The 12,118-nt window shown below is 38.4% G+C and overlaps 1 protein-coding gene across 1 annotated transcript; it reads right to left on the bottom strand.

Moving 5' to 3' along the window:
• Nucleotides 1-4,762: 4,762 nt before the first annotated feature.
• Nucleotides 4,763-10,815, bottom strand: cdc45 (CDC45 cell division cycle 45 homolog (S. cerevisiae)). Its single transcript, XM_028578367.1, has 18 exons — nt 10,595-10,815; nt 10,330-10,389; nt 9,623-9,715; nt 9,356-9,493; nt 9,021-9,170; nt 8,872-8,930; nt 8,731-8,779; nt 8,405-8,466; nt 8,245-8,295; nt 7,959-8,078; nt 7,713-7,844; nt 7,482-7,580; nt 7,232-7,393; nt 6,971-7,109; nt 6,792-6,875; nt 6,554-6,672; nt 5,483-5,559; nt 4,763-5,118 (listed from the first exon to the last, which is right to left on the bottom strand). The coding sequence occupies exons 1-18, from the start codon at nt 10,643-10,645 to the stop codon at nt 5,054-5,056; spliced, it is 1,710 nt and encodes a 569-aa protein (XP_028434168.1). The 5' UTR covers nt 10,646-10,815; the 3' UTR covers nt 4,763-5,053.
• Between the last annotated feature and the right edge of the window lie 1,303 nt (nt 10,816-12,118).

The following is a 12,118-nucleotide window of genomic DNA, read 5'->3' as shown; positions in this document are numbered from 1 at the left end:
TGTGTGAATAAGTGTGTATGTGTGTGTGTGTGTGTGTGTGTGTGTGTGTGTGTGTGTGTGTGTGTTGTGTGTGTGTGTGCATCCTCTCACAGCATGATGGGGAGACAGGCAGCAGGCAGAAACAGTCAGCTGTAGTTCTTTGTCTCCGGCTGTCCGGTAAAACTAATCCTATCTGGAATCTGAGATTGTTAGAGACAGAGAGACACGATAGGCAGAGAGGAGGGATAAAAACAACTGAAACTGTTCGAGAAGGAAGCAGAGAAAAAGGAAGTCAAGACATTTTTGGTCCATAAATAAAATAAGATAGTACTTTATTTTGTTATTGGTATTCTTGTGGTAAAATGCTCATGTGCTGGTAGCTTCCAAAACTAATAATAATAATAATAATAATAATAATAATAATAAAGTATAGCCTAAATAAGAGGGACTGTTGTGAAACTGTAACAAAGCCAGGAGAAGTATTAGGGTTCTTGCTGTGATGTGAAAATGACACACTGTGTAAAAGTAGTCCATTTCAATTTGCATATCAACTATATTACAACTGTTGCCAGGTGAAGACTGTGAGCATGTAAAGGCGGAGGGAGCAGAGAGCGGCCTTCAAAGTGTAACAAAGTGTTATGAAAAACAGTATCCCGGAAAGGGGAGACCGGGTAGCCTGTGTTCTGACCTTGTTGATTATATGCACCTGTTTGTAACAAAGAATGATATTCAAATATAAGTTGCAATGCAACCAATTTCCCTTTACTCTCATGTGCATCTTACCCTGGATTACATGGAGGATGTGTTTTGCAAGCAATAAATAATCCTTAGGAATAAGAGACAACGACAGAATTTGTTATAAAATTATAAAATATGAAAGCCAAAATACAAACAAAGTTAACAGTAAGGATCATAAGATGCTCATATCTCAAGTTGCTTCTTGGTGAGTTGCAGTAACAGCTACTGTATGTATGTACAACATCAAAGCTTAAGTACATTACATAAATAAATTAGACTTCTAAACTTTCATTCACCTCTCTCTCTTTCCTAATCTGATCAGCTGATTCTGTGCGTTTACTCTTCAGTTAAACCAACAAGAATTGGCCATGAATTCCATGAGCCAATCACATCATAGCATCCCTGCTTTAAATCTGTTCTTATCTCTGCTGCTGTCAGTTGTCATTTCAGGCAAAACATGCAACCCTCTTCCTCCCCATTCACCTCCGGTCATCGTCATCCACGGCACCCTAGGTCCCCCTTCGGAAGACCGCTCCTGTACTTCCGTCCAGTCTTCAGGCTCCTTCACCACCACCAGTGTCTAGACTCCATCGGGGGATATGCCTACTCTTGGCTTCTCTATCCCTTATAAAATTATTTACATAGAGATGGAGTCTAATAGCTAAAGACTCTGTACATTTCAATATTGTGTGATGTGATATTTATTTTTGCAGCTTTCAACGAAGTCTCTACTGATTAAAATGTGATTAATATGGTAAAATACTGCATCATATAAGCCAGAACATATTGTATCAGTGACCCCATCACCACATCATTACTCCCATTAAAGCTCCACTCAGCAGCTCACCCTTGAGGAGTAAAAGGCAACATGACTGTTTGAGTGTGAGGCCTTCAAAAATACCGCTCTGCACATCTACACATCGGCTGTATGATCCTGGCTTTGGGGGGGTATGTTTACTTCAGTGTGTGTGCCTGTGTGTGTGTGTTGGGTCTGTTGCATGCCACATTCCTCGGATGCAGAGCGGCGGAAAGGGCCGTGGCTCCACTTCAGCAGAGGTGCAAGAGGGGGGATGGAGAGCAAAGTGATTGACGGCTGAGAGGAGGAGGCCAAATGAAGGGCTGAACAGGTGGATCTCCTCACTGGGCTATCAACAGACCGACTGACGCTACCACCGTCTCTGCTCATTCACCAGGTAAGTGTCAGGTGATTTAAAACAACAGCTGTTGAGGCTTGATCCTGTCCTCAACAGCCGACAGGGAGAAGACTTGAAAAACACATGGAGACACCGAGGAGAACTAAACTATGGCCATGTTTTATTAGTCGTTCAACATGCCCTTGTTCCCTTCCACTCAGGGGAATCCCGGCCGCCATCATACAGTAAGTGTTGTTGCATTTATCTGAAAACCAGAAGTCAACTTGGTGAGATCGACCCTCAGAGGGCTGAGGGAGCGAGTGAACGACGGCCTTTCCAGAGGTGTGTATCACCCACAATGCGTTGCAGTTGGAGAAGATGAATAAATTACTTTCATATTTGTTAGCAGATAGTTTAAGAAAACCTCATCGATAGCTTGAAAATGAACTGAAAATGTAGACTAATAGAACTAATGTCAGTTAATATTTACTTACTATTCAGCTTGTGGGATTTCTTTATTCCCAACATTATCTGTAAACGCAAAGAGGATGTTTTTGCAATATTAACCCATAGCAAAAATTGTTATGATCAATCATGATACATCAGAAACTCATGCTGCTAATTACCAAGTCTCATTGAAATAAGTCTGCAGCTGTTTCTTATGATTTGTGAAAAGCAGTAATGTTAAATGTTAAAAACTTGCACACTCACCAGAAACAAACAAGTAGCTAAAAAGAGATAAGTGAAAAACAGAGAGGCCGCTGAAGGGGCATTTATCAGCAATTCATGATAATTATGTCTCAAACTAACCAGTCTCTCCGCCCTGTTAATTGTATAAACGTGTCTTCCTTTCTCACAAAGTTTGGGAGATTATTTCTCCTGGATAACATCACTCTGCTGTGACTATAAACAATATCATTATGAATGTAAATAGTTCTCTAACAGTTGACAGAGGGGAAGCAGCGAGATGTACACATTCATACACAATTAAGTGATGATGATGCATAAAACCTCAACTGGTGACAATAAAATTAATTTGCATTAACATCCCCTTGCTGCAGCTCGATGTAGATAACGGCATGTTTCAGTCCCACTGCTCCCACTCAGTCCGGACTTCACTGTGGAGGTCACGATCGCATCCCGATCCAAGAGTGATAAGCATCTTAATCACCCTGCAGAGAGCAGCCCAGACTCCACCTTTCCAGTCACTCTCGGGGCCGGCATTAAATCACCACCAGGAGGCCTGGCCTACATTCTCCAATGTGGGCCAAGGCCACAGCCCTCACCTTTGCCCCACATGAGCAGACTGAGTTCTGAAGAAGTTAAGTTCATTAGATCTAAAATACTTTTACTAGAAGTCTCACAAATACAATAAGAGTGGTTATACTTTCTGTGGAACCACAAGTTGTGCGTCAGCAAAAACAAAAGATTGGATCAAGATGAAAAGACTAATCAGTTTGGATCGCTCTCTGCCACCACCGGCTGTGACTGCCAACAGCCAACACTCTGCCAGATCTTTGTTAAATGACACAAGAAAGTTCAACTTCCCTTTTGACGAATAGATTAGGTCCTTGTGGTCTATTAGTCACCAAACCAACAATGGTGGTTCTTAATCAGAACTGCAAACAGGTGTTTCTATGTTTTGTTTCTGTTTTTATAGATTATTTTGGGGATTTTTTGACCATTAATTATGCTAGCAGATACCCTGAGTGAGGTATCAAAATCGGTATCAGCAGAGAAAAACTTTAGCGCAACCTGTAAATGTTGAGGAAACATGATTCAGTACTTCTTTTTTCTTTCTAACTGAAAGGCAGGACATATGGTCATCTCCCACATCCTTATTACAGTTTCAACAGCTGTAGACAGGAAAGGGGGTGGTGGTGGTGGTGGTGGTGGGGGAGGGGGTGGTGGTGGTGGTGTTGTAATCGAACCCGGGCCACTGCGGTAACGACCGAGCCTTGGTACATGGGGCGTACGCTCAACCAAGTGAGTTACCAGTGCGCACCTGGTTGTTTTTAATGGTATACAGGTTCAGAACTACTGGTTTTAGTGTGTAGTGACGTAGTGATTGAAATACATTTTAATTATTACAGATCCTAACAGAGTTAAGTGACTGAAATATGTATATATATATTAAGTGGCGGCGCTAGAGAGGGGTGCACCATTTAGACACGCTGAAGCTCTTTGTCAATATCATAAAATGACATTTCTGTTCTCGTTATGTTGTACAACAATTATTCTAATTTATGAGATACAGATTTTTCATTTGGGAAACTGAGACCACTTATTTTAGATTGTTCTTGGTATTGGCAGATACCTAGAATGGGTAAACCCAGCCCGATCTGCCGGCGATTTGATTTTGCCCTGAGGTCTGGTGATAGCCAGACTAGCAGATACCTATTGAGGTATCAAAATCGGTATCGGCAGAGAAAAACTTTAGTGCAACCTCTAAATGTTGAGGAAACATGATTCAGTACTTCTTTTTTCTTATCTCTGTTAGCTTGTAATACACCAGGCCATATTTAACTGAAGGGCAGGACATATGGTCATCTCAAACTTCCTTATTACAGAAATTACAGTCAGCTTCAACTTAATTTTTGTTCTTTTAGCAGTGTGGTCTCTAGGCCACTCCATGGTGGTTAGGAAATGAAAAAGGACAGGATTTGGAGTATTTGAAATTAGCCTGTGATTTAACTTCAGTCTAAAATCTCTGACAGCAAACATCTATCCTGCTAAGTGAAATAAATTAAAACAGGTCATCCATATGGAACATGGGATCTCTCCTTTGGAGACTTGGCAGCATGAGCACATAAAACATATACAAGGCGTGTCTAAAAAAATAAAAGTACCTGCTAAAAATATGAATCTAAAGAGCAAAGGTCCTATTTATGCAAGACAAAGAAGCAAACAAATTTAAGAAACTTACTATGGTTTATTAAATTGGTTTAAAATGTAAAAATCATATCAGGAATAAAAGACAAATGTTCCAAGAATTTAAAAGCAAAACTAAGACTTACACACATTTACAGAGACTGTACAATATACACACAAAATTAGATTAAAAAAACAAAAACAAACAACAACAACATTAAAATCATGGCTAAAGTTCTTGTACTGGTGACAATGTACATGTCTGACATAAAGATGTGAACAGTAGCAGCACTTTCACTGTTCAAGACCCAAAACTCATGCTCCAATCCCTCTCATGACAGGAGGGTGATGAGTGCATCCAGAAACTTGCTCCTGTCATCCGTCTTCAGTTCAATTACTGCAGAGAAACACAACACAGGTAAGAATGAATACATGCTCGAAGAAACCGTTTACTCATCTGTAAGGAGCAAAAAGGTAGTTTGGGATAAATGATTGGACAGGAAGGTGCAGAAATATTAAAAAAAAAAATGTATTCTGCATTTGAAACATTACTAATGTGACATTGCCTATAGTGACAAGAAGATCCTCAACTAATGCACAGAAAAAAAATCCTATTCTTTTCATGTTTGGCGCTCGAAGCTCTGCTAGAAATGAAGACAAGGCTGCCACCTAGTGTCTGATGAAGAGTTGGACAGCTCCAGATATAAAACATTTATGAGGAATAAAACAGCACATTAGAAAAACAACAACATCAATCTTACTCGAAGTGTCGAAGTTGTCATGAAGGGTTCTGGAGCTGGTGCTCTCTGCAGCCTTTTCAAATGCTCGACCAAAGAAACTTTTAGAGCACAGAGAAAAGAAGGAGAGTTGAGAAAATTAGGCAATTTTGGCAGCTCACAACACATAATTAGTTGATTAGTCGATCGACAGAAAACTAAACGGCAACTATTTTGATAATCAGTTAATCGTTTCAGTCATTTTTCAAGAAAAAAAAAACAATTTTCTGGTGTCTACTTCTCCAATGTGAAGACTTTTCTCTATTTTATATCATTGTTAATTGAATATCTTTTGAGTTTTGAACTGCTGGTCAAATAAAAAAAGCAGTCTGAAGAGATAACATTGAACTCTATTTTAACACACTGTTACTTTATAACAAATAAAAAAAGTAATTGTTTCTTGCAGTTATTAAGTCTAAGTATTATTTCCTCTCAAAGTATCACATAACATGGTGGAAACGTATACTCATCAGCAGGTCTGAAGATTAAATAGCAAAACACTATACCAGATATTGACTATATAGTAAAAAGTTCAGGATTCCAGGGTTATATTTTACACAGAAATTAGTGATTAAAGCAGATTTGTAAATAAGGTATTGCACTTTCAAGTTGTATATTGGATGAACACATAATGTCTTGGTAATATCTTACATTTACTTATTAGGGCTGTAACAATTATTACATAATTGTCTTATCACAATTTTTTTTCAATTAATTGCTAACATTAGCTAAGGTCGTAATGGGTATGACTGTTGATGGTAATTGACAGTTTTATGTTCACTTAAGAAAAAAAATCCTATGTTTTATGATAATAAAGAGGCATGGTTTACTTCATAGGTTGTTTACCTGTGTTATTACATTATCTGGGTCACATAACCATGATATAACCAAAATATGTATTCTGGGATTCATTCAAAACATAAAATTTGTTTGCAAAAGTAATACATACATAAATATTTTTAAATTTGAATGAAAGAATTATATTGTTAATCGGAATTATTTTTGAGACAATGAAATGTACAGCAAAATTTGCAATAGATACAGGTCTAGTCTTACTTCTTCTTGTCAGAGGTTTCAGACTCAGGTGGGATTCCCACAACAATCACGGTTCCCTTCTCCACGTCCTTGGGAGCAGCCATGATGAGTGGAAGCAGTTTGCAGCGCTTATTTCTCGTCTATCAGACAAAAAACACCACGAGTGAAAGAGTAACACTAACAACAGTGTGTTTTCAGTGCAATTAAAAGCTTCTTCTCCGACAGTCTGAATCCAGTTTGACGGCAATAAGATACTTACAGAATGGACAAAAGCCTTCAGGAGGTACTTGCAGAGCAGAGTCAAGGCAATGGGCTTAGAAAAGAGCTTCACATCAGGGGTTCCCTACACATGAAAGAGCAGCAGGAGGCTTTGAGTTGAGCAGGATATACTGTTGAGAAGCAGCCACACACACCTGCAGGTCATTTAGACACTCGTACCTCCATGAGGTAGCAGTAGAGGAAGGGTCCCTGTGACACGATGAGGTTGGTACAGATGCAGCTGGCCACAGTCTGCTGGATGGCCATCAGCTTCCTCTTAGCCAGTTCAATGCCTAAATGTAGACGCTCGAGGTTACTCCTATACAGAAAGAGAGACCAAGAGGGGACATTTCACAGCTTTAAACCCCTTGTTCTGGTGATCTTATCGACATTTGAGAACTCTAAGAGGTTCAGGATTTTGGTTTAGTTTCTGCTACAAACCTGGAAAGAGAGTCCAGAGCCTTGATGAAGTTGTCACTGTCACTCTCATCTTTCTCAGTGCTCTCCAGCAGGGCAGCAGTAGCATGCACCATGTCACTGGCCAGGAAGCGGTTCTTAAAACCAAAGTGAACACCAAATGTCTGGATGCGGATGTCCTTCAAACTGATGGCAGGGGAGGGGACACAAATAATTTCAGGCGATCTGTCAATAAATGCATCTAAGCGTGTTCACGTCATTTCTGGATTCATACCCGTATTTATTGGAAGACTCCTCAATCACGTCCCTCAGATTCTCTTTGATCGACATGTCCATTGAGTTGAATTTCTGCCTCACTTGCTTTAGAGGTAGCCTGTTAAAGGATCATTAGCAAATATCAAGCCATTAAAACAAGTTAGGGAGATCTATTTCATATCACAGGCTCACATTAAAAATTCTATTTAATGAAATAAGTGCTTCTGTTAATATTCATTGATGTCTTTACCCCATGTCAGCTAGGAACTCCTGGAGTTTCTTTTGGCCATTTAACGTCCAGAGCTTGAAGTTGCACGACGTGTAACAGGAATTACAGATGCTCTCGTACAGGGACCAGTGCTGGTAGAGGGTTAGACGGAGGCTGAAGACGAGGGTTAAGAAAACTCAAACGAAAGTGATTTCTACCACTATGACACTTTTGGGGTAAAAATATAAAAGATCCACAATGACAACATGTCATATGAATTAAGGATACTCGTATTCAAAGGAGATCCTCATACAGTCGATAGAGAGAGAGTTCTCCTCATCCTCGTTTCGGTGGTTATGCCGGGAAACGTGTCGCTGCATTGTGGCGATGTCTGTTACATACTTCATACTAAAAAGGAACAAGGCAGACAAGAATAATTCAGTGTGGGTAAACAACATGAAGTAAATACATCTTGTAATGACTGTACTACAGCAGCAAGTCCCCCTATTTAATTCTAAGGGACTCAATTGATGTTTTTGAGAATTATGTTTTGACGTATTGAAGATATTCTTACTGTGTGATTTTATCATGAACCCACTGGTCTGTCAGTCCAATGACAGCCCACCTGCAAAGAGGAAACTTTAAGAGTCTACATCTAAAAGTCTGTACAGGGGGCGGTGCATTTCCACAATGTTTAGTTAATGTCATTAAAAATATTTTATCACAAAGCTTACCAAAGCATGTCCTTGGTGTCTTTAGTTAACACCCACGCCAGCTCAAAAAACATCATTGACGCCTGATAAAAGACACATGAAGAAACTTACGATTAAAACGTTCATTATTCAAGAATTCATTCGGGAATAATAACAGAATAGGTGAAATGAAAGTTAACATAGAGCTATGAATAATGAACTCTTAATTGTGTATAAAGATATAAAAAAACTGTACAATTTAAAAGTTTTGTGAAAGTTTAAGACATTAAATTAATTTCACATGCTCATCTAAGGTTTCCAGAACTCAAAAGAGAAGAAATGCATGAATTTAAAAACTGTCTACTCACAGAAGTCCCATGATATTCATACTGCTCATAGTCAAACAAGATTTCCCTCCTGAGAAATGAGTGAAAAATTAGTGTCTGTTTAGTAATTGAAATCACTACATGACAGACATTACCCCTACACCTCCTTAAAAAACACTTCACCTTCGTGCCTCCCACTCCCTCTTCGCTCGCTGTCTTTCAATTCTCCTCTCAACTGCCCCCTGCAATGACAAGATCAGTCACACAATCAGTCATGTCAACACTTTTCTGATTAATTTCAGTGATGTATTCTCATTCCGTTCAATACGTACTTCATCAAATCTTCTCCGTTTCCCAGACGGCTCTGAGCCTTCATCACTCTCATTTCCAGAGTCACCTCCTTCCTCGTCATCTTCATCTCGAAATATATCATCATACGGGGGCACACCAAGGTCATCATCCTGTTTGATTAGCAGCTTTATCTGTGGATGAAATGACAGAAGTTAACACAATGTTATGTTTCAGAAGAGCAAGTATGGCAGCAAAGTTTCAATTGAGATGTGGTTTAATGTTTTGGTTTTGCTAACAAACTTCAAGAGCTAAACAGGAGAAAGTACTTAACCACTGAACAAGCTAATAAAGACTTAGATTGACCATTATCCATCACCTGGGTTTCATTGTAGACATTGACCACATCTACGGGTCGGTGAGTGTCACAGATGAAAAAGATGGAGTCATCATCCGGCTGCAGCATCTCAAGAAGGTCAACATTTGCCCCGCAGTTGATGAGAACAAAATACCGGAACTACAACACACCAAACACCAAAATATTAAATTTAGTGTAAAGTGACAGTGTGGCAAACATCAACAGTTCTTCTTTGTGTATCCTTCTGCCATTTAGTCACGTCTAAGCTCAGGTCTGATTTGATCATACCTGCTCTTTATGTTCAAAGAAGGCAGTGCCAAGGTCCTGCCAGCCTGTAACTGGCACAAGTGTGTACTGCACCTGGTCACAGTGGAACAGTGCCTGGTAATAAGAGAAAAAGATTCAGCAAATATTGTTGAATTGATTAATTCATCATTAGTTACTCACTAAAAAATACGCACACAGGAACAGTGAATTTTGAGCCACTGAAAATGAAGCTAGTAAGAAAATGTACAGACAAATCTATAGTATAAATATGTTTATCAGCATTTAATGTGTGTAGCCATTAGTTTTATCTCAGGAAATGAGCATTGTCACATGATTTAAATGTCAGCTTTTACGTCATCTAAGTACAATCTGCTGACCATAAGTGTAAGAGACATGACTAGAGGTATTTAATTACTATGTTCTCATGTTAACAAGCTTCAGCAGATCCTGTAGTCCTGTGTCACATCAGTTATTGTACATAACATACATTATACAAGGAAGGTGCTGCAATAGTTTCACAAAATAACTCACTGACACAACTACATTATAGCTAAAGAGTGCTACTTATTGATAACGTCAAACAAAATACTAAGCTAGTGGTTTCTAATAGAGCATGGCATATGGTTTATTTCATTTGAGGGGATCTCAGTATGTGCCCTGTCTAAACAGAGGTAGCATGAGCCAATGTTTGCTAACAGTTAACGTTAGCTGCCTGCTGGTTGTCTTACTTGTAGTATCTTACAGGCGCAGAGAGCGTCGATGTCTGACGCCACCAGGAGTGCGACTCTCTGAAAGCAAAGTAACGTACAACATGTTTAACGTATAGCACATAAAATAAATACTTTGCGTATCAAATATCATAACTGACTATAATGTACCTATCCACTAACGTTAGCTAAGTAACGTTAGCAAACAGTCATTCGTGGTTCAAGTTGGCTAGTTAACCTTATGTTACAGTTCGGTAACGTTAACGGTAGCTCGATAACAACTTACCTGGTTGGCAACAACTTCATAAAATTCCTTCCTTATGTCCGTGATAAACATTTTCAAAATTTAAAATGTTTTAAGATGAGGACAGACCGGGTAAAATAACGCTAGAATGGCATCAACAACGGGTTATTTTGGTTTGCTATCACGGAGCTTTCTTTGCTGTTCCGTGTTGGAAATGTGGCGCCAAATCTGAACGTCAGTCACATCCAACCAATCACTGGAAAGGAATTAACGTACGTCATACACTCGAGGCCACGCCCGCCGTACTGAAGAAGAAGCGGCCCAAAAACACAAGACGGTATGGCTGCAGCCTGGAGCGTCCCATGTCATGCCGTCCCGTCTCATACAAAAACAAGGAGAAACCGGTACACAATTTTCCAATTCCTTTCAGAGAATTTAATTCCTTAACTCGTGCAATCCCAAATGGTTTAATTCTACTTATAAAAACTTACTTAGCCTATGATGCACATGTTATATCACAGCCTTTACTATCATTGGATGGAATTGAAGTAACACACATAAAATGTAACAATAAGCATATTCGCCAAATTTTCCATAGAAAGAATGCTGTTGTCCCAAGGGGCAAGTTTGTGTGGAGTTCCAAAATTATAAACATAAATTGGAGAAAGGCTTGGCTTCTACCGTATAAGTATTGTGTTTCTAACAAAGCTAAGGAAGTACACCTCAAAATTTTACATAACATATACCCTACTAATCACCTTGTTGCTAGATTTACTGACATTGACTCCTCCTGTACATTTTGTAAACATTGTATTGAAACAATATCTCACCTTTTTTTTTGATTGTGAAATTTCCAAAAGATTTTGGACAGATTTGGAGTCTTACTTTTTTGAACCCACCAACTCTATCTACTCCTTTAATCTTAAAGATATTATCTGTTTCTACAATAATTCAGATAATGGTGCTCTTGAGTATCTTATAAATTTTGTTATTATGTATGCAAAATTCTATATTCACAAGCAGAAATTTTCTAACTCTTCTCCTAACTTTGTACCTTTTCTCATAGAATTTAAATCTCTACTGAAGTCACTTAGAACGTTGGATAACAAAAAAAGTATTAAAATTGTAGATACTGTAGAGCTTTTTTTCCCTGAAACCTCTGACTAAATTGATGTCTTCTTGTACATTTTTTTTGTTTATATTGTGTATGTATATCTGTGTATGTATGTGTATGTATATATATATATATATATATATATATATATATATATATATATATATATATATATATATATATATATATATATATATGTGTAATTTTTATCTCTCCCTTTGTATTGCTTCGTTTGTTTCTATATATGTATTTTTTTAAATTTTTATTATTTTTATAAGTTTGTGCTCTTGTTGTTCACGTGCTATCATTGCTTACCTGATTTTTGTAATCTACATTTTGTGAATAAAAAAAAACAAAAACAAGGAGAAACCGGACATCAGTCTATATTCCCTAATCAATTATTTCTGGTAGGCTACTTGTACTTTACTCGAGTATTTACATTGTATGCTAAT

This window comes from Perca flavescens, chromosome 5 (assembly GCF_004354835.1).
Source record: "Perca flavescens isolate YP-PL-M2 chromosome 5, PFLA_1.0, whole genome shotgun sequence".
Classification (NCBI taxonomy): Eukaryota; Metazoa; Chordata; class Actinopteri; order Perciformes; family Percidae; genus Perca; species Perca flavescens.
The sequence above is the reverse complement of the archived record's forward strand: the minus strand, read 5'-3'. Positions and strand labels throughout refer to the sequence as shown.

Excerpts from the sequence above, each read along its gene's own strand:
- cdc45 (XM_028578367.1), bottom strand. The coding sequence starts at position 10,645 with ATGTTTATCACGGACATAAGGAAGGAATTTTATGAAGTTGTTGCCAAC. Across the intron at positions 8,467-8,730 it reads ATGAATATCATGGGACTTCT|GCGTCAATGATGTTTTTTGA; the intron begins GTGAGTAGACAG and ends GTCTTTTATCAG. Across the intron at positions 6,876-6,970 it reads TCTACTGCTACCTCATGGAG|GGAACCCCTGATGTGAAGCT; the intron begins GTACGAGTGTCT and ends TTTCATGTGTAG.